Consider the following 26,559-nt stretch of genomic DNA (forward strand, 5'->3'; position numbering starts at 1 on the left):
CTGTTTTTCCCTTTTCAAGATGAGAGTCATCGATACAGTGAGGATTTTGTTGTCTTTTACTGCAATTGATGGACACAAATAACCAGGGACGAAACCATGACTTATTCATAGGGGGGCTGAGGGTAAAATGTCAAAAAAAAAACTATTTCAGTCAACATAACAAACATAAAACATTTATCTACGCAAGTTCGAGCTAGAACTGTCATCTGTGCGACACATGCTACTCAGAGGAGGTAGTTGAATACGACGAGTTTGCATTTTTTGAAAATATTGTAGAATCGCCTCATTGTCAATAGTTGCAAAAACCTCTTTCTCAATATAGACAATCATGCATTTTGCTATATAGATTTAACACTAAATATTATTTAGTTATATATATATATATATACATTATGAATTTATGATACATATTAATATTTGATATTTTCAGCATTTTAACTCATTAAGGCATTTAATCGAACACATTGTAGACATATTTATAAAAATGAAGTTTATCATTCATGTTCTATTTAATTCACCCATAAATTCAATTAATAAAATTTTTATAATTTTTAAAATTTATTTAAATGTTAATTTATATTTTAGTTTATAAAAATTAAGTGTCAAACAATAATTTTTAAAAAATTCTACCAATAATATAATTTTATATATTATATAAATTAATTGGTTTTTTAAAGTAATTTATAACATATCCATAGATTAAATAATAATTTTTGTAAATATTTTTAAAAATATTTTTATATTTTAGACTATAGCTATTAATTTATTAAAAAATGATTTGTTTTTAAATAAAAATAAAAATCTAAAAAGATATTAACAAAAAATTTAAAAAAATCTATGAAGATATAGTGATAAAGAGAGATATTTAAAAAATAAAAAAAACTATGAAGAATTAAAGATAGAGATAGAGATTTAAAAAAATAAATATATATATATATATATATATATAGAGAGAGAGAGAGAGAGAGAGAGAGAGAGAGGTAAAAAAACTAAAAAAAGGTGAGAGGGGGTCAACCATCCGGAGAGAGAGAGAGAGAGAGAGAGAGAGTAGTATAAGGGAGAGGGGGGGCCGGCCGGCGAGGCGGCGACAGGTGTCCGGGCTGCTGGCCGAGGAGGTCCGTGTTGAGGATAGTGATCAGACAGGATGCTGTGAAGAACAAAAGCAGAGGACAGGGGCGGAACCAAGGGGGGGCTAGCAGGGGCTGAAGCTCCCCCTCAGCACTGGAGAAAATATTTTTAAAACAATTTAAAATTTGGTGATTTTCGATTTTTCTATACTTAATTTCATGTAAAATAAAATATTTGAAAATTATGGGTGTGCTTGAGTGGTTTGTGGGTTTATTTATAAGGTTTGAGGTCTTTAGATCCACCCAAGTTCAAATCCCCCTTGGTGCATATGTTCACATTTTATTTTTTAATTTAAAAATTACTATTATTTCAAAATTTTAATAAAATAAATCTTATATACAAATTTTAGTAATTTAAAAAAAGTTTGAATTGATCATGAGGCCTAACATATATATATATATATATGTTATAATGTACCATATATGCTAGAGTGAAAAAACAAAAGTTTTTTTATAAACAATAGTTTGGTTGTTTGTAATGAGCATGATCAATTTTACCATATTTTAAAAAACAATACAAACTTGAGATGTATTCTTATTAGTTGAATTATTGAAAATCTCATATATTTTTTATCGGTAGTAACAAAATTTTAAATTATACTTTTTTTTTAATATGTGTATTCAAATTTTGGTTATATTAGCACATTATTCTTCATTTAAAATAATTATTTTGTTAGATTATTTTTTACTTTTTATTTTTTTGTTTTGCCTTTAAGCTTGAGCCCCCTCTGCCATCAAGTCCTGGTTCCGTCCCTGGCAGAGGGCTAATACATTTGGTGTGGAAGCTACAAGCTATAGAATTGAATGAACCCGTGAACACTCTCCCAGATGGAATTGACATCAACCTGATGTTATCTTATTGTTTTGTATGACTTTATTTATGCGTTCACTGTGTGTTTGTATTATGTATTTAGAGGTTGTGTTTGTTGTATGAACCTCACCGCCTCTCTGGCATGCATATCAAATGTTTGTTTAAATTTCTCAGTGATCAATGGAAAGAGTATGAGATGTTTTTTGAGTTATATCTCATCTAAATTACTTCTTCTCCTAGTCAAGTATATTTTATATACATTTTTCAGATTAATTGTGTGAATACAAACTGTGAGTGAGCTACTACAAAGTTTAATTGAGCTGCTGGCCGGCCCGAGGGGGGCTGATTCTGTATTTTCCGGCCAAACAAAGAATATCTCCGGTGCCAAGGGGGGGCTGAAGCCCCTGCTAGCCCCCCCTTGGTTCCGTCCCTGCAAATGACCTATATATGGCATGTATAAAATATTTATTTTTTTTGTCTACACAACGGCAGTTAGATGGCTAACATCACTATTTTTTTAACGAAATTTAATCCGTTTCATTATATTAATATCATATTTTATGTGTTTAAGAGATCTAAAATAAGATTAGATTTTAATGTCAGTGACTTGAGTTACTTTAATAAAGCTAGCATTTGTTGAAATATGGACTAAGACTAATCATGAGTAAATAGCTAGAGGAAAATTTAAATGCAAAATTAGAAATATTTGCGTAATTTCACGCTAAGTTAATTATGAATTATTTGCTAGATTATCTAATAAAATATTATAAATATATGTGATAAAATTCTAAGAAAGATTTGTGATGGGAAGATTATAATGAACATTAATTGAGATTATATAGAGATCATGAATTTTGAATATAGATCCTGGTTATATTCTCAATTTGCTCTTTGAATTAAGTTCTACACATTAAATTACTGACATAATCTTATTAAACAAGGTTTTTCTTTTTTATGTGTTGTTGTACTTTGTTTCTTAATTATAATGGAGTTCTTTGGTCTTTTTTCCATAGACATAAAAATTCTAATTATGCAAATTTTACGATTCTCTTTATGATAGTTTATGTTGCTATTTATAAATGTAATTGTGTGCATTGGTTATTTAAATTAAAATTTGTAAATTAAAGCGTGATAGTTGAGCCACTAATGTTTTTGTATGCACTAGATTGCACAAAATTAGAACCAATTTTATAATACAGATTTTTAAAAATAATTCACAACATTACTTTTTCCAAAATATTAAAAAATTTTAAAGTAGTTCCTCCCATCTTTAAAAAATCCTCAAACTATCCCCCTAAATTTTCATATTTCTAATTCACCACTACTTTACAAACTTGACTTTACAATTTAATAATAGATCTTTAATGTGTTAATTTTGATATAAAAAAACCATTTGTCCTTACAATATAATTTTAAAATAAAAAAATAATAGTTACTATCTATCATACTTTTAAAGTCTCTCAACCACCGGTTACTTTTATCAATGATGAAGTGGTTTACTAATATTAATATTTGGATCTTTATTAAATTTTTCATTAATATTGAGAGTTCGAATAACAATTAAAATTAAAGAATATATATTTGAAAATATAAGTAGTGGTTGTGTGTAGCCCTTACCACCAAAGCTTGTACATGATTTTCCAGTCTAGCAGCTCGTGTTTGAAAGAAAAAAATTGCTACCAGCTGCTTTTCACGTCACATCTCTTTGCGGCCTAAGGATATTATTTTGAAAATCACTTATAGGTCTTCTCCATTTCTCTTGTGGTTTTGTTAGGCTGTGCACTGTGAGTAAAATTCTAGGAAGAAGACTTCATCTTTTTCTTTGATGTTCAGTGGCCATACATACGAAGCCCTAATTAACCCATAAAATTGATGCATCCTCTGCCATTGCTAATATGATATTCTTTGTTTTTTTTTAATAAAGTAGATAAACCATCAATTTATTAACTAATATGATATTCATGTTTTAATTTAAAGTGATTTATCCATCTTTAAAAAAAGAAAACTCATACTTGTGAAAAGGTGACTGAAAAACTCTCGATTTCTTGCTTTTGCTTGGCAAATAGGTATATCTTGGATAAAAGAATTTATTTAGAGTTATCCAAAACAACATTTAAAAATTATAAATAAATCAATTATTTAAGTCAATCCACATATTTCTAAATAAATTTAGTATGATTAAGTTTGCCTGATGCAAGAGTAAATTATTCTTTTTTTTTCATATTTTTTTCAAATTGCATTTGTGATTTATCCTACTTATAACCTAATATAAATTGTTTTTGAACAGTTATTACCATAATAACCTAGCAGTAAAATATTTAACTTACTAAAGTGTAATAGAATGTGAGGTGGTTTGTCTAGATTATAATAAAAATAAAAATAATAATAATAAATGATATAAATAAAAATGCACACAAGTGTATTCTTTAAACAGTCATTATTATAATAGCCAAACAGTAAAAATATTTGCCTCATTGAGATATAATAGAATGTGTCGTGGTTTTTCTATATTATAAAGATAATAATAAATAAAAAATATAAATAAAGATCAACACCATTGTAATGAATATCCTTTATCTATTTCATAAAATTTCATTTATCTCAAAATATTTATAACCAAACACAACTTTAAGTTTTTTTTTTTTAGAGACAAACCTCTGGTTTAGTTAAAAGACACCCATGGAGTTAACACATCACACACCCTCACATTGGGTTATTGGGTCCATATGAGAGGCTAAACTCCTCTGGAGTTAATTTTTCAATGTGAGATTCGAACTCTCACTGTATTATTTTTCTCTCCAAAAAATCCATAATTAGTGATGCTAACCACCTCATCAAGCGACTCTGGCACTCTAATGTTTTATGATGAAGGTTTTTTTGTGAATTATATGTTTAATTATTTCTCCAAATGATATTGTTGTCTTTTTTTTCTAAAAAACAAAATTTGAGTTGAAAATTGAAAAGTTATGTTCAATTGTTTAAGGCATATTTATAAAATTTATGAAGGCATTAAATATTAGTTTTTAAAATTTATTTTTTATATTTAATATAATTTTAAAACTTTCAATAAATCATATTGAACTACATATTTTATTAAATTATATTTTAAATAAAAATAATTTTATAAAATTTAGTTTTAATCAATTTCTTTTAATTTTATATGAATTAATTAAAATTACAAAGTAAAAACAAAAACTTGAGTATGTTAAAATTAAGTATTATTTTGTTGTCTGTGATGCATGCCATGGAATTAAATAGGTAGTACCGCACTACCGTGCCACCACAAAAGGGTGAAGAGCCCAACTTCCCACATATGTCATTCATATGCCAATTTAATGTGTTGAAATTAATATTGCTTTGTTGTGTCTGATGTCATGTGAGGGAATTAAATGACAACATCAACGTTGCCGCTGGAAAATGTAGTTTAAACTCTTTTGAAAACTAATAAACAAGTAAAATTATAATTGGACTCATCCGTTTTAAACATACTACCTGTACCGCATTGTGTAATATAGATACAAATGTATTTTTGTTATAATTTTTTTTAATAAAATAAATAAATTATAAATTTATTAAAATAAGAAAAGAACAAAGAAATACAACAGAAAGATAATAACGAACAAAAAAACTAAGAGTAAAAAACTAATTGAAATTTTTACCAGAGATGAGGAGAACAATGAGCAAGACAGAACAAAAGCAAGACAAGAAAAAAGAGAAAAAGAAATAAACTCGACCGGCGGGTATATTTGTTATGATGGTATTAATATATTAATATTTGATTATTTAATAAAAGAAGTTATAATTGTATTTGTCTAAAGAAATTTATTTCATTTGTTTAATCTTGTACAGTCATGTTGTAGGTGGGAAGTACACCAATAATTCTCAAACTATATAGAAAAAATGTATTTGGTCTACCACCTCTTAGACTTTTGGTACAGATTTTTTGGGGATGTTTGCATTTTTATCGGTGAGGAAGATTTAAACATCTACTCATATATAGTGTGAGTATAATACAGATGTGTTGAAATATTCACGCTTATATATTTTTTTAATATATGACTTATCTATATTTTATTAAAAAATTATATTTAGTCCTCAAATTATAATATTATTATGGGGTAAATTTATAATAAGACACCAAACTATAATTTTTTTTTTAATTTTTGTATACAAACTTCAATTTGAATAAAAACAGTTATCTAATTTTAATTTTATTTCATTGTGTGGTCACCTGAGAGAATCCAGTTTATTTTCGATGATGTAATGTTAAAAATTTTCTATCAGCAAATGAAACGGAATTGCTAATTAGATGGATGGTGTGTCATGTATGTTCTGACAGAGAATTTTTAACATCTACATCATAAAAAAAATCTGAAATCTCTCAGATAACCACATGGAAAAACAAAATTGAAGTTGAGTAATCATTTGATTCTAATTAAAATTTGGACTCCAAAATGAAAAAAAATCACAGTTTGGTGTTCTGCCAAAAAAATTTACCCCATTACTATGTATAAATCAATCTTTACATTAATTTGTTACTAACTGGCAATAATACTATCAATAATTACTAGCCGGGCAATAATTCTATTGATATTATTAAATTAATAGTTTTTTCTAATATATATATATTGACCTATTGGTCCCCACACAACACCATAGTATACAAGTTAGTCATTCTGTGTAACTTATTCAGTAATAAATCCGACAACTCATATGCCATGTGAATTGTCCAGCGTATTATTGTGATGGAATCTTCTACTTTCATGGTTTAAATGAGATTAGTTGTAAGAACTAAAGTGAACTATTATTAAAGCAAGGAAGGAATTAATGATGAATGACTTTTTACTTCAACTTTGGTTATCCTTTCTCCTGCCGTAAAACTGGCCTTTGTAAAAAATAATAGAGAGAGATAAAAACACAAAATACGAGAGAGAGAGAGAGAGAGAGAGAGAGAGAGAGGGGGGAGAGGGAGAGAGAGAGAGTGTGTGTGTGTGAATGCAACAAATATGTGAACAGTTCTTAAAATATTGTATTTGTGTAGACGGGGTAGAGGGTGTGGGTGTTTATAATTTCTTTTGAGGTTTTTTTTTCATATTAGGTCCAATTTTTTTAATATTGTCAAAATAATTCTAAGACCATTTTATTTGTCAAAATGGCCCTAGGACCATCACATCAATAATGAGTCATATGTTGAGCTGCTGATTGGGTATTTTTAAATTAATTTTTTTTTATTTTTTACATTTTAACCACTCATTTATTTTATAATTATTTAAATAACTTATTTGTGGCCTTTTTTATCCCAAAATTCTAAAAAAAATGTTATTAAAATAGAAAATATTATTTGAAATTAGAATAATCATTATTATTAATTATTATTTAAAATTATTTTAATAATATTTTGACACGAGTAGACCCAAATGGTGCTCCGCCATCCGTTGCAGTGCGCTGGTGTTCCTTTGTTTAGGTGCACTGAGGGCCGCGCGCGCGATGATATCCATTGCGGTGGTGACGCTTGTCCCTAGGGCACCAGGTTTTGTCTGTTCGACAAAACTTGACCTGAAAGGGTTTTATGTGATGCCAAGTGATGTGGTGAGGGCATCACGCTCGGATGCCACAGTCGCTAGGACGACCCACCTCCAACACTACTACTTAATCACTTGATCACTCGAGTGCACTCAAATCAAAGTCATGATCTGGACAGATTTCATCACTAAAATAATTTTAAATAATTTTAAATAATTACCACTCTAATAATAATCAAAATATTATTAAAATAATTTAAAATAATTGATAATAATAATTCTAATTTTAAATAATGTTATATGTTAATAACAATTTTTTTAAAAAAAATTGGGTTATAAAAGGTCACAGATAAGTTATTTAAATAATTATAAAAGAGATAAGAGGTTAAAATGTAAAAATAAGATTTTTTTTTTAATTTAAAAATGCTCAGTCAGCACATGGATGCTGACTGGGTATTAATATGATGGCTCTATGGTCATTTTGACAAATAAAATAATCCTAGGATGATTTTGACAATATTTAAAAAAATTAGTACCAATTTGGAAAAAAGCCCTTTCTTTTGGGGTGCAAATAAGCTTGGGCTGACCGGATCATGGGATTACTGTTTGGATTGATGATTGCTTCCATTGTTTAACGTTTGAACAATGTGCATTATAAATCCCACTTAACAGTGCCATTTATAAAATAGTATTTACTATTTATCCTACTTTTGCACTGTTTACAAAAATAATTGCAGCACCCCATGTCTTCTAGTTGTTCTATTTGAATTCGGGTAGTGGATCTTTGAACGTTTAAAGATTTTTTTTATCTATGAACATTTGTAGATGACAGTGGTCCCCATATATATATATGAACTTATGTCTTCTAAGGACATCTCTAAGAATTGTTGGACAGCGGCTTCCCCTAAAGAATATTATAATAATTTGAACCTCATCCAATCCAATCTCGTTCTCTTTCTCTTCCCTCTCTTGTGTTGTTTCTCTTATTTCTTATTATCTAACTATATATATTATATAGAAGATCAATCTACTAAGGATGTCTGTGCAGTTGCACATCATCCATAGTGTGAACAGTACAATGAACAATATTGTAGATGAACAATGATTGCATCACTACCATTCGATCACCATCTCAACAGTAACCTATTGATCACAACTATCAAATCTAATTAGCACCCAACTTTCCCCCCACCACCCTTGCAGAATTTTTTTTTTAAAAACCAATCAACCAACCTATTTATCCATTCAGAACAAAATACAACCTAGCATTGTTCTTCCCTACTATTGCATGCCTTCTCTCAATCTTCACCCTTATCTCTATCTCTCTCTTATGTCGTTCTCTTTTATTTTTCGTTCTCTGCAAACTCTTTACAAACGTCCACAGAGAACATATTTTTTTATTAGATTAAATGGTTGTGGGAACTGACATAGAGCGATGAAGTTAAATGGAGGATATGTTTTTCACTGACCAAAATAGCTTATTCTACATAGTTCGGTGATTGATTGCGTTTTTTTCACTTTTTTCGTTTTATATAGAAAGCAAGTGCATAGGACCATGCCTCATTTCCTTTCCCTCTGCTTTGTCAAATATGCGACCATTTCTTCTAAAGTAAAATCATTTGGTGTTTTAAAGTATTTTCTTATGTCCTTTTTTACTTGTCACATTTTAGAGATTTTTTTTTGTTTTTTTATTTGTCCATTTAAAAATTTGAAAAATATTAAATATTATTTTTTAATTTACCCTTCATATTTAATATACTTCTACAACTTCTAATAAATTATATTCAACTACATATTTTTTTAAGCATATTTTAAATAAAAGTGATTTTGAAAAGGTAATGTAATTTTTATAAATTTTATATTATCAACTAAATTTAATTAATTTTTTGAATCTGAGTAAAAAAAACCAGACGGAGGGCAAGTAGTAGGTAACCTTCATTTATTGTCTCATGCATGGCTCCTTTTGTGTCCAACATAAACTTCATAACAAATTGATTACTTGTATATTGTTTGGCAATGATGAGTGTATAACATTCATGCATGTATTTTGTATCATTATGTACACTAATTTGGCTTGTATTTGAAGTATATTTTGGAATTTGATCCTAAATCTAGTGTGCCTTGCATTCTCAGGCTTTGGGCAGTACTTAAAGATGAGAAAGAACCAAAGAAGTATTTCAGTTCTTAAACGAAGAAGTTGGAGCTCTCTCGGCATCGATTAAACAAGGACATGGCAAACTAGGAGGCTTACGAGTAGCTTATAGTCTAACTTACGACCGTAAACACAATCTAGAGAACATTGTGGGCATGCTTATGCTCGTAAGGAGGAGTTCAGAGTCAAATCAGAGGACCTTATGGGTAGGACTTACGCTCGCAACTATGCCCGTAAGGACCATCCAGAGGAGTTTATGACCAGAGCATAAACCCGTAAAAGCAGGCGCAAGGGGCAACACAGAGAACCTTATGGTCCAACGCTTACGACCTTAAGCTGGACCATAACACAGACAGAAAACCTTACGGACCGAACTTACGGGCGTAAGTGATCCTATAAAGCTCCATGAGGCTCACAACCCATGTGCTCTAGCTCCTTACGGCCACATGCTTACGCTTGTAAGAAGCCGAGTATAAATAGATCTAATGAGGATTTTTAGGGCATTCTTTAGTTTTTCTTTCACTCTTTTCTTGGAGGCGAAGCAAGGAGAAGAAGGAGACGAATCTCCAAGGCTCAAAGGGTGATTATAGAAGAGATTTGATCCACATTCAAGGGGATAGGAGATCGTAGCTGCCAAGCTCACCTTGGCGCTATGCGTGGAAGCTTTCCTAGGGTTTTTTCGACAATTCACCTACGACATGATTAAAAAAAGGGGTTTTTATGCTTTTAATGTTTCTCATCGTATCTTGCTTGTTGAATGATTGCCCTCCACTAATGGAAGGCTAATTTGTAGATGTTTGGACATAGTGAACTCTAGGGTTTACTCTTTGATATGGGTTGTTAGATTTATGTAATTTACTTATTTTCTCTATTGCAATCTATTATATTTAAGTCTAATTGCGTGTTTGAATGCTTGATTGTTTTCTCTAATAGCATAGACATGCGGTGATTCGAGGGAATTGTGAGTGAGCCTAGACATAGGGTACCTTAGAGACTCTGTCTCTCTCAAATCTCCCGAGTGAATTAATAAGTAGATTTTAGGAGAAATCAAACCTCTACTTTGTATTCGGATTAGGAGTAATCTCTCTTCATAAGAGGGATTACCTACTTAAGAGATTAAGTAGGTAATCCCACAATGAGGTTTCATAGAGTATTAATGCGATTGTGTGGATGATTGTATTAGCTCTCCACTGATTTAGTTACTCTTCACCCTCTACCGAGGGGTTTGGTATAATCAGAAAATCTCTTGGCTCAAATAGGCTTGCATATTTATACGACCTTTGTTCTGCACCTTATCAAACCTTAGAGGGATGCTATACCCGAACATCGTTTCTTTTCTTGATTTCTCTCATATTTTATTTCTTTATTTCTTACTTTATTCTCTTTTGTTCATACATACATCATTCAATTGATTAGGCTAATTTTCAGAATTAGGGTTACTACTAGTATTTTCATTCTTCTTTGTGGAACGATATCTTACTTTACACATTTATATTACACGATTGGTATGTACACTTGCGTCTATATCAACCAACTTTGATGATTTAGTTAATTTGCTTCGCATATTCATATCAGTTAATAACTTTGTCCAGCGTTCACCAAACCTGCATCTTGGATGCATAGCTATCAACTACTTACTTTTGCATTAAATGATAGTTCATACATGTGATTGAGGCAAATTTACATGTTCCGATTAATTGCATTATTTAAGAAAACAATAAAAGGGATAACCATTCACATTTTACACTCTTCCCCATACTATTTTTATGATTAAAAATTAGTATTTTATTTTCCTAAAATACTCTATCTGATTTTTTTTTTCTTGTCCCATTTTAAAAAAAATTAGTTATTTTTATTTGTCCATTTAAAAATTTGTAAAGTATTAAATATTATTTATTTTTTTTCAAATTTACTTTTTATATTTAATATACTTTTACAACTTTCAATAAATTATATTTAATTACACATATTTTAAAGCATATTTAAATAAAAGTAATTTTATAAAGTTAATATAATTTTTATAAATTTTAGATTACCAACTAATTTCAACTAACTTTCTTAACATGTGATTTAGTTAAAATGAAAAAAATAAAAATAAAAAGACTAAAGGGAGTAAAAATTAAGAATTGGAACCTCTATTTCTATTAAACTATCTTTGTAATAAGAGAGGTGATATTTCATTTCTCTTATAAGCCAAAAGTGTTTTCGCAACAATAGGTTAGCAATTAAGGCATATGACTTCCATACAATAGATCGAAAATTCGACTCTCTCTCAATGCATAGGTGATTTATAATAATAAAAAAAATATGTGTTTAAGATTACTTATCCACATTATAAAAAAACAAAGATGAAAGGGTTTGAAAAAATTTTAACTCATATGTTGAGAGTCGATCATTTATCCATATTTATTAAAATAATAATATTAACAATTTTTTCAATACAAAAGGCATTGTGTTTCCTTTTGTCAACATATTATTATTCCTAAAGCTACATCATCAGTATAAATTAATGCAAACACAAGGGATGGAATCATGGATTTTTTAAATGATCAGTCTTCAAATCACATCTGGGTATGAATTCTCAAGTTCACTTTTTTTTCTTGAAAAATATAGATAATCATGGAAAATATGAATAAGTCATGTATTCTTATATATTAAGTTTGATGTCAGTTGAATTTTCAATCTCCTACGTAGGAACGAAATAAATTACAACTCTTTTAATATATGGGTGGTGTCAGATCAATTAAGTTCATCTTTTTGGCATTCAATTGCCAATTTACCACAACCTTGGTTGATCTTTAACGATGCATTCAATAGCCCCAACTCACCGTGCATGTGACTTGTCAACTAATATTAAATTGCACAAAATGAGGTGTTTAACAACAAAAGACACTTAACTAGAAACCAGTATATCAGTCTCTAAGAATGTAAAAATCAATGGTTAAATTTTTTTAGTAATTAAATGAGTGACATAATAAGTTTTGGTATGTCAGTCCCACACACACCTCAAATTCTCAATTATATTTTAGAAAAAAGTCGAACTTTTGATCTTTCATATAAGAGTTAATTGTACTATTACTCGCATATTGCAACGGTACTAAATAACATGAGTTTCCATCCAGCCAAGATAAAATTGCTCACATATATATACACATATAATTTTTTTTTAATAAATAAGGTCAATATCAAATTAAATAATTACATTTTCTCTAAATTTATGTCAAATACTAACAAATTTTTTTTTTGATTAACTAATTAACGTTGCTTCTAAATAAATTAGTGTATAAATCTTTGCTTTTCTCCCCTATACTTTTTTGGTGTTGTTTGTTTAAAGGAATTTGGAACTACTATTTGGAGTTATAAGATTCTCTCAAAATCCTATATTCTCTCATTGCACCCATTTTTTTGGTGGATTTTGAAATATACCCAATTTAGGCTTATTTCAAACTATGGGATTTGAAATGCTCACCATGAGTCATGTGATTGTCACATGAGACATGAAAATGCCCATTTTCTATCATTTGATATTTCTAAAAAATATTTTATTTTTTATAGAAGTATTTAAAATTAATTGTATATTTTAATTTAAAAATTATAAAAAATCTTTAAAAAATATTTTATTTTATATATAACTAAATTTTAAAATGGTTGTCTAAATTTTCTTTTTCTGCTTATTTTTTGAAATTATCTGTAATAGGTCTCAAACTAACTCATTTTTATGGTTTAGATATGTTTTAAAATATAATTCAAAACCACTTCATTATAAATATTTCAAACTTTTTTGCATTATAATGGTTTTTTTTAATGTGAAAGTTACAATTCAAAATTTTATTTTGATTGTCATGTAAAGGTAATATATTAGTTTTTTTTTTTAAAAAAATATGATTAAATAATTAATTATAAAAGGTTTTATAATAAGATTATTTGATATATATTTATAAATAGTCAAAGACATTAAAAATATATTTAATAACATTTATATAGTGTTTGATAACCACATAAAATAATTTTCTTGTCATTAAAAAATAATTGATAGTATATACTATATTTAATTATTAAACATATAAAATGAATTAGAGCAATAAAAATATTAAAATATATTAAAATAATTAAATATACAGCTAATTGTTTATTTCATAATTAATAAAATATTATTTTGTATTTTATAATTAATAAAACTTAATAGTCATGCAAGATATATAGAGTAAACTGATCACTCTGGATGACTATTATATACCAAATTCAAATTAACGAATATTTCTTACCAAACATAAAATCCTATAATACAAAATCTAGATATGTCTAACAAAACATTTGATTTTGCTCACTGTTTTCCTCATCCCTGGTGAGGATTTCAGTTTGTTATTTTATTTCGCGACCTTTTCTACTGTACTCCTCTGTTTCCTTCTTTTTAATAAATTAGTGGTTTATCCACTTTATTCAAAAAAAAAAAAAAAAACATTTGATTTGTTACTTACTACATTAAAAATATAAAATTTTATAAATATATTATAATATAAAATTTATTATACTTTCAATTACATCTAACCAGATGCCACATTCAATTCACATGCAAACACTAGCGCCACCCACGTCAGAGGCAATTTGGTTGGTCTAACATGCCATCATCAACACTCCAATTCAGATGACTCTGATTCCATATATAATATTGTTATATATTTTTTAACAATAAATATGTACAACTTGGCAGGGATTTAAAGATGTAACACACTGTTGAATTTCACCTAACCACCTTACCCTCTTCCCTTAATTTGCCCTGTCTTAATCCTTGCTATATATATATATATCAGCTTCTTCACCATCTCTTCCATCCCTCCATAATATAAGAAACGATATATGGCAACAAAACCAGGCTACTTAACTCAGTGGCCATGGCAAAGCCTTGGCAACTTCAAGGTATATGTATATATTCACATATTTTCTTTCAGCTTTCAACTTCCATTCATTTATATATATATATATAAATATATTTTATGAATGAATGATGACTTGCAGTACTTGCTGTTGGCTCCATGGGTGGTGGATGGAGCTCACAAGGCCATGAGAGATGGATGGGATGTAGACTTAACATATCTAGCCATCCTCCCCTCTCTTCTCTTCAGAATGCTTCACAACCAGGTCTGGATCTCCATATCCCGTGTCCAGAATACGAGGAGCAAACACAGGATCCTTGACAAAAGCCTCGACTATGACCAAGTTGACCGTGAGAGAAACTGGTCTCTCTCTCTTTCTCTTAGCAATGAAATTATATTACATATATACAAATTAGAGATAATGAGATTAATGTTGGTTAGTTGATGAACAGGGATGACCAGATCCTGTTCAATGGTCTTTTATTCTACGTGGGTCACATGTCGATCACGGATGCTACCTACCTTCCAATATGGAGAATGGACGGTTGGATCATCATCATGCTTCTCCATGCTGGCCCTGTGGAGTTCCTCTACTACTGGTTCCACAGAGCTCTTCACCATCACTTCCTCTACTCTCGCTATCACTCTCACCACCATGCTTCTATTGTCACTGAGCCCATCACTTGTATATATACCTATATAGATTTCTTTAATTTTTCATTTAATCTTTATTTTTTGTTGTCTTTTTCATTAAAAATTACTAATAAATTTTGCTGCTTTGCATGCAGCTGTGATTCATCCATTTGCAGAGCATGTAGTGTACTACTTTCTCTTCTCTATTCCAATGCTGACCTCCATCTTCACCAAAACATGCTCCATTCTTGCTCTTTTGTTCTATATAATGTACATTGACTTCATGAACAACATGGGACATTGTAACTTTGAGCTTGTCCCTAACTGGTTCTTCAATGTCTTCCCACCTCTCAAGTATCTCATGTACACTCCCTCGTAAGTTCATCATTTATCTTTATAATCCTTAATCTTTACATACAAATCTAAACGTTCTTACTAATAACTTCAAATCTTTTATTAAAATCCAAATGTTCTTACTAATAACTTCTACTTTAATTTGATCAGGTATCACTCTCTTCATCATACTCAGTTTAGAACAAATTACTGTCTGTTCATGCCTTTTTATGACTACATTTACAACACCATGGACAAGTCTTCTGATTGTTTGTATGAGACTTCCCGCAAAGGAAAAGAAGAAAAATATGATGTCGTTCATCTAACTCATCCTACAACCTTGCAATCTATTTATCATCTTCGTTTTGGTTTCCCTTCCTTGTCTTCAAAACCATATGATTCTAAGTGGTACATGATGTTGGTTTGGCCGTTGTCACTCATATCAATGGCATTTACATGGATCTATGGTTCTTGTTTTACTGTTGAGAGAAACAAACTGAAGAAACTGATAATGCAGACATGGGCAATACCCAGATATTCTTTCCAAGTAAGAAATCAAATTAAGAGCAACTTAAAGTTTCAGACATGTTCACTGATTTGATTAATTACTATTAAATGCAGTATGAATTATCTTGGGAGAAAGATGCAATCAATCATCTGATTGAGAAGGCTATTCTTCAGGCAGATTGCAGAGGAGTTAGAGTTTTGAGTCTTGGACTATTAAATCAGGCAGGCTGTTTGTTCTCATTTATTCAATTCTGATCATGAAACGCTAATTAAGCATAACTGTATGTTTTACTGCAGTGAAATTAATTTATTTCAAACTTTGCAGGGCAGAGAAATCAATGGAAACGGTGAATTGTATCTGAGGAAACACCCAAAATTGAATTTAAAAATTGTTGATGGAAGTGGTTTAGCAGCAGCAGTTGTTCTCAGAAGTATTCCATCCGGAACAAAGCAAGTACTGCTTGCAGGAACTCTCTCAAAGATTGGGTGTGCAATTGCAACAGAACTATGCAAAAAAGGAATACAGGTGCTCAAATTTTCACTTTGATCTCTTTATCGGTCTTTACTAATAATTCATTGATGACAGGTTTCAATGACAAGCAAGCCTGATTTTCATCATCTGAAGTCAAGAATGTCGGAATCAACAGGAAGATATTTAACTTTCTCAAGGAATTATACTTCTCAGGTGATAAAATTTGATCGGTGTCAAGTTTTATCAAGTTGGCAGGACCACTTGCTTTACTGTAATTGATTCATTAATAAAACACGCAGGTTTGGTTGATAGGAGAAGGAATTGATCATGCAGAGCAAATGATGGCACCGAAAGGCACAATCTTTGCACCTTTCACAAAGTTTCCTTTGAGGAAAGTTCGCAAGGATTGCACTTACTACTCCACCCCAGCCATGAAAACCCCAGATGAGCTTGAGAACATGCATTCTTGTGAGGTGATTCATCTCAATTATAATGTAGATTATTTTTTCTTTTATTACTGAAACTGAACCAGTTTTTCTGCTATTACGGCAGAATTGGCTGCCAAGAAGAGTGATGAGCGCATGGCGAGTCGCAGGGATAATTCATGCATTAGAAGGATGGAATGAACATGAATGTGGAGACACAATCCTTGACATTGAGAAAGTATGGTCTGCTGCAATCCTACATGGATTCCTCCCTTTAACCCAATCTTGATCAGAAAAAATGATTGAAACATTACAATCATTTGTTATCAAAATATATCTATGTACTAGTTTAATTTCAGTATAATTAAATGGCAGTATTATAATTAAATCTGAGTTGTTCTCAAGTTTTTGACAAAAGCTAAGATCTCGAAAGATAGAATTCATATAATAGCTAGCTAGTTACATAGATGGAAAACCTGAATTATTTCATTCATTCCTTCATTTCATTCATGTTAAAAAACCCAAGTGTTGTGTTTATTTTAGGGGAAGTGATCTGAAGTGGTGAAGTGGAGAAAGTGTCACTTTTTTTAATAGGGGAGAGTGATATCAATTCCAATATTACTTCTGGTGTTCATTTGTCAGAAAGTGAGAATGAAACCGGAGAGTTTAAGCGTTAGATGGAGTTCTATGAGTTCAAAAAGGACTTTAGAAGTGAAGGGAAGTGAGTTTTTATAAATTGGCTCATTTCCCTTCACATCAATATAAAATTTACTGAGATAGTTTAATTCAAAATCTACTTCAGGACAAATAAACATCAAAGATAGGGAGAAGTCAGATGACTTCCCTCATTTTCCCCAGTTCCCCAAAAATGAACGCCCCTTAAGCTTCTATCAAAGGAGAAGATGGTGAGAGTGTGGCTTCCAAAACTTCGTTGGTGCCATAGCAGTTTGTTGAGACAAGGCTACGCCCAATTGCCCAGGAGCTGCAAGCATGCACCATGTACTGTCACATCCCAAACTTGGCTGGGGACAAATCAATTGCACACTTGCCAACGACCTTTGGGTCTATTGGTACACGGGTCGCCGATAGAGCTCTCACCGAGTGGTGAGAGCTCGATTCTCGGCTGATGGCACATTTCTGGGAGTTATAAATAGTGATTGTGTATGGGTGGTTCCAGCACCCATGTGAGCGCGGCCCCATCCCCATTTATTCCACCGAGACTTGTGCACATCCCTGGGTCTTTAGTGAGTTCGCCCCGCTTCTCTTTCCCAAAATCAATTGCACACTTACAAAGAGTTGCCCAATGTGTATACAAAACCGCAAGCTTATTGAAAAATAATAGCTTAGCAGTTAGGAGGATTGGGGTTCCTTTCTTGTACCCCTTGCCCTCATGAGGTTATCTTTTGTTGTTTCCTTGAGATTCCTTCTTTATCTTTGTGTTATAATTAATTTTATAGTCTTCCAGTTGTATTTTATTGTTTTGTTGCATTTTTGTTTTATCAGTTGCCGTACCTAATGAACTGCTATATTTATTCATACTAATGGCACGTGTTGTACTCTTCTTTTATTATAGAATGCGATTCATCCATATATACGTGATACATTCACAATTCCTTAAGTAACTGAATAACAAAGTAGTTTTGTAAAAAATAATTGTACTAATACAATAAATACATAATAGTGTGAGAAATTCAAAAAAAACCAACCCTTTTAATATCCCATACATGCATGATTTAAGTTTTTTTTTTAAATAGAGTTTTACATTTTTTTTCCATGCCGCAAAATATAATGCCATATCAAAGCTAAATTATACATTATATAAATTTTTTAAAAGAAATTATTTAAATTAGAAAGAACTTACTATAGTCTCATCATAAACAATATTTACTTGTTCTATTGTCTTATTTTTGTTATTATTTTTTACTCTTGATTTTCTCTAATAAATATGGTTTATTCTTTTTTTAGCAATGTGCATAAGCTACCTCACATATATTTATATATATATATATATATATATTAAATCCTAAATTCTCAATTATATTTTGGAAGGAAAACAAATAAGAGAGTAACTAAGGGGCCCTATGGCAGCACTACAAGGAATCAGAAAATATTTAATATTTAGATTTTTTTTCTATATTTAAAAGGGTGTGATAATAATTGTTTTTTTCATATGAATGTCCAATCTAAATGTGCGGCTGTTACCTCAAGTCGTGGCTTTGTGCCCACCCAGGTTGGCCATTCATTCATTTTAGATCCCACTTGTTAAAAGTATTCTTATTTCTTAAAGACTAACAAAATTTTAATAAAATTTGTGAGAAAATGAAAAATGGTAAAAATTTATAGAAATTTTAGTAATTTAAAAAAATTTAAGTTCATCATATGACATTTACAATATAATTAATATGCATACTAGAGTAGATGGATTGTAGTGTAGTTTTGGAAAAATAGGTCTTTCCAATCATCGACACAAGTTTTAGAAAACGCAAATACATCAAATAAAGCGCCCACTCAATTGCATATCGAGCAAGTATGACACCCGCAATTGTATATTTAAATTGTAATTATATTATTATATTATTTTTTATTTCTGATATTTATTTTGTTAAATGAAATTATATGCAATAACCGTTCAAATTCAGTTACTAAAGTCAAATTCTTGGTCTTATGAATAAGAGTTAAATTTGGGGCAAAGTAGGCTTTTTCATTTATATATATATTTAGGAATAAGTCTCTTATTTGTTTTATACAAAGGTACATGAGATATTATATATATATATATATATATATATTAACATAGAGCGTATAAGACGTTTGAATGATTTGAATACTTTTGCTTTCTAACATTAAACTTCACTGTAGCAAATGTAGACGTAAAATTAAACCGGCTCTTGGATAGGTCTAGTTGCGAGTATGTGGTCTTAAAAGTTAAAATAGCCCACTTAAAGTAACGTTAAGGATTTGACTTCAAAATAACCAAATAATACATGCTTAACACGTCCACCAATAACTACAGAGTTCTCCGCCTCAACTTTATGCTACGTCACTGCATCTAGAGAAGAAATGCTACTTTCTTGTTAATGAGACCGTCACAAATAAGGGATTATTCTATATTGTTCAAATATATACATTTATATATATATAGATGTACAGTATTAATAATGCATGGGTCTCAAAAGTGAAAACTTCTTTGTAGTTCTTCATGGCCCTTCATCTAAGAAGAATCTGAAGAAGAAGAAGCTATTATGCAATTGTTCTTCACAAGTATAAACAGGGAAACTCATAAATTCTTGTTCTTTTTGGGCTTAGAAAGAGCAGTACTGATCCTATCCACATCAGCACAAACGAAAGCAAAAGCAAAGAAATATCAATATATCCATATATTTTTCATGTATCTTCTATAAAACAAATTAAGGAGAGACTTATTCTTCAAAAGTAAATTTATAAATGGATCAGAAGTTTACACACGTACAATCATAAACAAAAATAAAGAAACAAAATGCATATGATCGATGAAGATAAAAGAGCTTAAGTGTATCTCTCTACTCAAGCTCAAAAGCAGACACAGGGAAGCTATCAGAGAGGCCAGTGCCGGTCTTGAAGGTGATCTTCCCAGAAGAAGGATCCTCAATGTACATCTCCACAACAGACAGCCAAAGAAGAAGCTCTCTAGTCTTCACTCCGCTGATCTTCATCATCTTTCCCTTCTCAACAAAGGCAGTCACCTCAGAGGCATAAGACACAACTTGTTTGATCTTCTTGAATGTGTGTTCCTTCTTCTTCTTCTGGACAAGCCAAATGAATCCACCTGCGCGGTTGTAACCAAATTCTTGAATGTCATCCAATGGAAATAAACCATTAGGAAGACCGAGCTCTCCGAGCACTTCGGCCGCCTTCTTCTTGCAAGCAGCGTCACCTTTTACTATCTCTGCACCTTCCCGATGACTCTCGATGGTTTGGGATGCCATTTCTTGAGGAGGAATGGGGAGGTTTTGGCAGTTAATTTGAAGTAGTTTAGGGTGATGGTGGTGGTGGTAATGGTGGTGTTGAGATTGTGTCTATATAGATGAAGATTGGAAGAACAGGGCCCAAGAAAAGAGAGAGTAGAGAAGAGTTTGAACGCTGACTTTGTATTTGCAGACTAGGGCAAAGTCGCTTGGTCAACAAAAGGAGGCCCCAAAGTTTTGGTTTCTATTTATTTCTTTCAAATGAGAAAGTTGGGTGGGTATGAATTGGTTTTCCTTTCTTTTTCTAATAAGACTTTTAAGCCATGATTTGTATCCTACGTGTATAGATATAGATGCATTGGCGAGCATGTGAGTCATTTATTTAAAACAAATGATGGACCAAATTTAATTTTTATTTTTTCCTTCACTTTTTGGGTTAAGGAAAATGATCAACCACAACCAGGCAATGTCACGTGTGCAATGTGCATAGTGATAGAACCTGCATAGGTAAAAGAAATATTACTAGGTATTTAGCTCTCTTGTTAATTTGGCCATCTATTTATTAATCCTAGGTTATTTTTAGCATTATTTGGAAACAAATTATTTTTAAAAATTTATATGATATATTTGGCCAGCATAAGTTAATGATTTAACCATATTTATCAAATATATATATATGGCCGGCTTTTGTACAATGTTGATTTCAGTAAATTAGCAAAAATCATTATATTAAATCTCTAATAGTTTTATTATTCTCATCATATGCCCATGTAAAAAACATCATTAATAATAAAAAGAATAGAATTTTGTTCAATAATTTATGGTGTATATAATCCCAACCAGTATTGTTAAGACCAAGAGATCAGTGCTCCACAGAGGTCACAAGCCAATATATATTAGTACCTATTTGTTCTAGCAAATGAAATGAAATCATTCTTTTATCAAATAGAATCTCAAACTTTGTAATCCTTAACAATGTAAAATTTATGTTGGTGAAATGTGACTAAATTTTTACGATAATTGTGAAATTTATGGCCAACACATATATGGTCCTTTTAGAGGACCAACCTTGAACCTGGCTTTACTAAAAAACATTAGCTATAAAAAAAAATAACTACATATTCAAATAATGTTTTTTGCCACCAGTTGTTTTCCCATTCATAGCTCATGATTTGAAGTAGTTAAAATTGAGACTCAAACATATATTTTTTGTGTTCTTCCTCGAGGATTGAGGGAACCCTCCCATAATTAAGAAAATGTCCAAATTTTTTTAACATCACAACAACTTACAAAACGGATATGAATGGATAGTTCAATGGGTTAATTGAAGATTTTATCTTGCTTTTTTCCTTTGCTTTTAAACCTCTTGCAACTTAACCTCTGGTCCACCAAAGTGTAACTCATTTTCTATGACCTTTTGTTTCTCTTGTTACTTTCACATGTTTCTTTCTAGCGCTCTTAATTCTCCTCTCCTCTATGCTACACTCTCTATATTTGTATTTGTATCAGTTATATTTTTAATGTATTTTGGATGATTTATTTAATTAAAAAACACAAAAAAAAAATCACATGCTTTTATTTTAAAATATTAATATATAGAGGTTAGACTCATCGGAGATCACCTTGTATTACTCGATAATATAAAGAAAATTTTTTATTAAATTAAATATATGGGATAATATTAACCAAATAAAGTAATATTTAATATATATATATATATATATATCTCACTTTCATAAGGAGATTGAGAATGGAGTAGACTACGTTGTTTAGAAAATGGTCAAAACCGGTGTGTTTTCTAATCATAAATTAAAAACTAATTATTTTTAAAAAAATTATTATTTAAAATCCAATCCTTAATACGTTATTTTATATCTAGTATGCATTACAATCTACTATAGGATACTCAAGGAATACTCATTAGAGAACTTTAGTAATATTTAATAATATGTCCTCTGTCCTAACAGTGATAACATATAATATTTGTAATTGTTATATATTCTAAATCCTGGTTTAGAGAGGAGATTTGGAACATCAAAGAAGGATATCCTTGGAGATTAGAATGGGGTTAGCTGATATTTTGGTTGGGTAAATTTTTTTATAGGACATCAAACTATAACCCTTTTTCATTTTAGGATCCAAACTTCAATTTAAATCAATATGGTTATTCAACTTTAATTTTATTTCATTGGGTAGTCACCCGAGGGAATCTGGTCTATTTATGATGATCTGATGTTGAAAATTCTTCGTCAACAAATGAGATGGAATGGACAGCTGGATGGACAGTGTATCATGTATGTCCTATATTAGAGAGTTTATGGCATTTACATCATAAGAAAATGCTGGAATCCCTTGATCGTTACCATCAGATAAAACAAAATTGAAGTTTAGTAACTGTTTTGATTTAAATTGAAGTTTGGATTCCAAAATGAGAAAAGACCATAGTTTGATAAACTCTCAAAAAATTTATCCTACTTTGGTTGCTTATATCTAGGGCTTTCAGTCCACCACAGGAGGCATGATCAAACACTTTACACAGAGGATCAAGGGTCAGTAGATTAATAGATTTGGTGTCAATAGACTTAGAAATCATTGGTGGTTGTAATTCTATTTAAGATTTGTTTTCAGGTTATAAAACATAAAAAAAATAAAAAAAAATAATTAATAAACACGTAAGTTCATCATAATGTTAGAATAATCAGAGAAAACCACGCGCCAACACTTAATGAAGAATGTGTAAGAAGATTACAGTTGTTCATGAAAAATACATATAAATGAAGAAGCTTGCAAATTTTTATTCTTTATGTTAAGAAATAACAGTGATGCATATTCGCTACAGAACAACCATAAATTAAAACAGTGAAACAACTACACACGAAGAAGATAAATAACACCCGCTCTAGAGCTCCAATTAATGTATCACTCTACTCAAGCTCAAAGGCAGACACAGGGAAGCTATCAGAGAGACCAGTGCCGGTCTTGAAGGTGATCTTCCCGGAAGAAGGATCCTCAATGTACATCTCCACAACAGACAGCCAAAGAAGAAGCTCTCTAGTCTTCACTCCGCTGATCTTCATCATCTTTCCCTTCTCAACAAAGGCAGTCACCTCAGTGGCATAAGACACAACTTGTTTGATCTTCTTGAATGTGTGTTCCTTCTTCTTCTTCTGGACAAGCCAAATGAATCCACCTGCACGGTTGTAACCAAACTCTTGAATGTCATCCAATGGAAACAAACCATTCGGAAGACCGAGCTCTCCGAGCACTTCGGCTGCCTTCTTCTTGCAAGCAGCGTCACCTTTTACTATCTCTGCACCTTCCCGGTGACTCTCAATGGTTTGGGATGCCATTTCTTGAGGAAGAATGGGTAAGTTTTGGAGGTTTAAAGTAGTTTAGGGTGATGGTGGTGGTGCTAATGGTGGTGTTGAGGTTTGTGTATATATAGATGAAGATTGGAAGAACAGGGCATAAGAAAGGAGAGAGTGGAGAAGAGTTTGAAAGTTGACTTTGTATTTGAAGACTCAGACAAAGCTTCTTGGTGAACAAAAGGTTTCCATTTATTTCTTTCAATTAGAAAGTTGGGTGGGTATGCATTGGTTTTTCTTTTTATTTCTAACAAGACTTAGATTAGGCCATGATAGATATAGCTGCATGTGCGAGCATGTGAGTCATTTAATTTAAAACAAATGAAGGACCATATTTAAAATCTTTTTCCTTTTTGTCTGATTTATTTATGTATTTATTAACAAAAGTAACAAACGCGGCCCCACAAAAAGTATCAAAGAATAGGCAAATACGGGTGTGCACTAATCACGATGGTTTAATAACTTTTTAGAGATTTATTAACTCGGACAAACGTTATACGGAATGATTAGAGTTCTTTCATGTGCAAGGTGAGAGAACCTATATAATTAGGAGAAATGTTACTAGATATTTAGTCCTCATGTTTGACCATGCATCTATTTATTAATCCTTTTTGTCATCTGATTGCTTTTATTTTTGGCAATATTTGGAAACAAATTATTTTTAAAATTTCTATGATATATTTGGCAGGCATAAATAATGATTCAACCACATTTATCAAATAAATATATAAATATATATCAAGAGGACCAGTATTATAGGGACTTTCGTAAATAAATTATCTACAAATGAACGTCAAATGTTGGATTTGATATCACCCATTCAAATGAAAAGTACTCTATAATAGTGCTGTCAACATTACTAAGTTAGACTAAGAGTGTTTTTATGAACAATAGCATAATAAAAAATATGGGATAGGTAGTTTTTCATCTCAACCATCTGAACTTGATCGCAATAGCAAAAAATTAAATCCCACCAATCCACCCTTATTTGCACCCTCTCTTTTATATTTGTCATCTGTGAACGCTTTGCGGATGTCCGCAAATAAGGAATCGCCACATATATATATATATATATATATATTTGGTTGGCTTTTGTACAATGTCGATTTTGGTAAAATAGCAAAAATCATTATTATTCACATCACATAGCCATATAAAAAACATCATTAATAATAAAAAAAAAACTAGAATTTTGTTCAATAATTGATGGTGTCCATAATCCCAAGCGTTGTTGTTAAGACAAGAGATCAGCGCTCTCTCACAGGCTATTATTAGTATCTATTTGTTCTAGCAAAATAGATGAAATGATTCTTTCACCAAGTAGAATCTTTAGCTTTGTTTTTCTCCTTAACAATGTGAAATTTATGTTGGTGAAATGTGATTAGATTCTTACCGTAAGTATGAAATTTATGGCAAATGCATATATGGTCCTTTTGGAGGACCAACCTTGAACATGTCTACTAACATTTGGAATTTGTCACATAAGCTATATTTTTAAATATTTGGTTAGAAAAAAAACTGCATATTCAAATAATATTTCTTGCCACCAGTTGTATCCCTATTAAGAGTGATCATATTCTTCTAGTTTAGTCATTTGTAGCCCAAGATTCGAAGCAATTGAGATTGAGAGACCTCTACTTTTTTTGTTCCGAAGATTGAGGGAACCCTAGAATTAAGGAGGTGTCCAAAGATTTTTAACATTTCACAACTTTCACAGTGACTATGAATAGATAATCAAATAGATGCATTAATTGAAGATTTTATCTCGCTTTTTCTGTTCTTTTAAACCTCTTGCAAGCCACTTAACCACCCTAGTATAACTCATTTTATATAACCTTTTTTATTTCTCTCTTTCTAATACACTTCTCTTTTTTACTCTGTGCTACACTTCCTTTATTTATATGCTACACCCCCTTTATTTATATTTGTATCAGTTATATTTCTATTATATTTAGGATGATTTATTAAATTAGAAAAATACAAAAGAAATCGCATGGCTTTGATAATAAATTATAAATATAGAGAGGTTAGACACATTGGAGATCACCTTGTATAAGGTCTACTCAATAATATAAAGTATATTATTATTATTATTATTAGGGAAAATTATTTAAAAATCCTTATGAAGTTTCATTTTTCCTCTGCAGTCACTTTGACATTTGCACTTCCCATATAGTCCCTACTTTTTACATAGCTTCTTTTTTTACTCCTTGTTGTGGCACCCTTAACCCTTTAGAGGCTTTTTTCTCTAATGATAGAAATGCCCCTCTCTTTCGCCTCCCGCCCAATCACATTAACCTTTTGGTAGGTAATGGCAGAAGCCATCATCTTCATCCTCTTTTACTGTACTTCATCTTCATCTTCATCTTCATCTTCATCTTTATCATCTATCTC

At 30.8% G+C, this 26,559-nt stretch overlaps 3 protein-coding genes across 3 annotated transcripts; 1 reads left to right on the plus strand and 2 right to left on the minus strand.

Annotated features, from left to right (window-relative positions):
- The first annotated feature begins 14,425 nt into the window (after positions 1–14,425).
- LOC120283424 (very-long-chain aldehyde decarbonylase GL1-4-like) lies at positions 14,426–17,244 on the plus strand. Its single transcript, XM_039290106.1, has 10 exons — positions 14,426–14,529; positions 14,629–14,849; positions 14,939–15,171; positions 15,275–15,494; positions 15,624–15,999; positions 16,074–16,181; positions 16,285–16,485; positions 16,546–16,644; positions 16,731–16,904; positions 16,984–17,244. Exons 1-10 carry the CDS (start codon positions 14,470–14,472, stop codon positions 17,143–17,145), a joined length of 1,854 nt encoding a protein of 617 aa, XP_039146040.1. The 5' UTR covers positions 14,426–14,469; the 3' UTR covers positions 17,146–17,244.
- Positions 17,245–20,281: 3,037 nt separating this feature from the next.
- Positions 20,282–20,930, minus strand: LOC120283425. Its single transcript, XM_039290107.1, has one exon. It carries the CDS (start codon positions 20,819–20,821, stop codon positions 20,396–20,398), a length of 426 nt encoding a protein of 141 aa, XP_039146041.1. The 5' UTR covers positions 20,822–20,930; the 3' UTR covers positions 20,282–20,395.
- A 2,659-nt stretch (positions 20,931–23,589) lies between these two features.
- Positions 23,590–24,291, minus strand: LOC120250263. Its single transcript, XM_039259058.1, has one exon. It carries the CDS (start codon positions 24,148–24,150, stop codon positions 23,725–23,727), a length of 426 nt encoding a protein of 141 aa, XP_039114992.1. The 5' UTR covers positions 24,151–24,291; the 3' UTR covers positions 23,590–23,724.
- Between the last annotated feature and the right edge of the window lie 2,268 nt (positions 24,292–26,559).

Source organism: Dioscorea cayenensis, chromosome 19 (assembly GCF_009730915.1).
Source record: "Dioscorea cayenensis subsp. rotundata cultivar TDr96_F1 chromosome 19, TDr96_F1_v2_PseudoChromosome.rev07_lg8_w22 25.fasta, whole genome shotgun sequence".
Classification (NCBI taxonomy): domain Eukaryota; kingdom Viridiplantae; phylum Streptophyta; class Magnoliopsida; order Dioscoreales; family Dioscoreaceae; genus Dioscorea; species Dioscorea cayenensis.

Coding starts and splice junctions, on each gene's coding strand:
- LOC120283425 (XM_039290107.1), bottom strand. CDS start 20,821: ATGGCATCCCAAACCATCGAGAGTCATCGGGAAGGTGCAGAGATAGTA.
- LOC120283424 (XM_039290106.1), top strand. CDS start 14,470: ATGGCAACAAAACCAGGCTACTTAACTCAGTGGCCATGGCAAAGCCTT. Junction 15,172..15,274: donor TGTCACTGAGCCCATCACTT/GTATATATACCT, acceptor CTTTGCATGCAG/CTGTGATTCATCCATTTGCA. Junction 16,000..16,073: donor TACCCAGATATTCTTTCCAA/GTAAGAAATCAA, acceptor TATTAAATGCAG/TATGAATTATCTTGGGAGAA.
- LOC120250263 (XM_039259058.1), bottom strand. CDS start 24,150: ATGGCATCCCAAACCATTGAGAGTCACCGGGAAGGTGCAGAGATAGTA.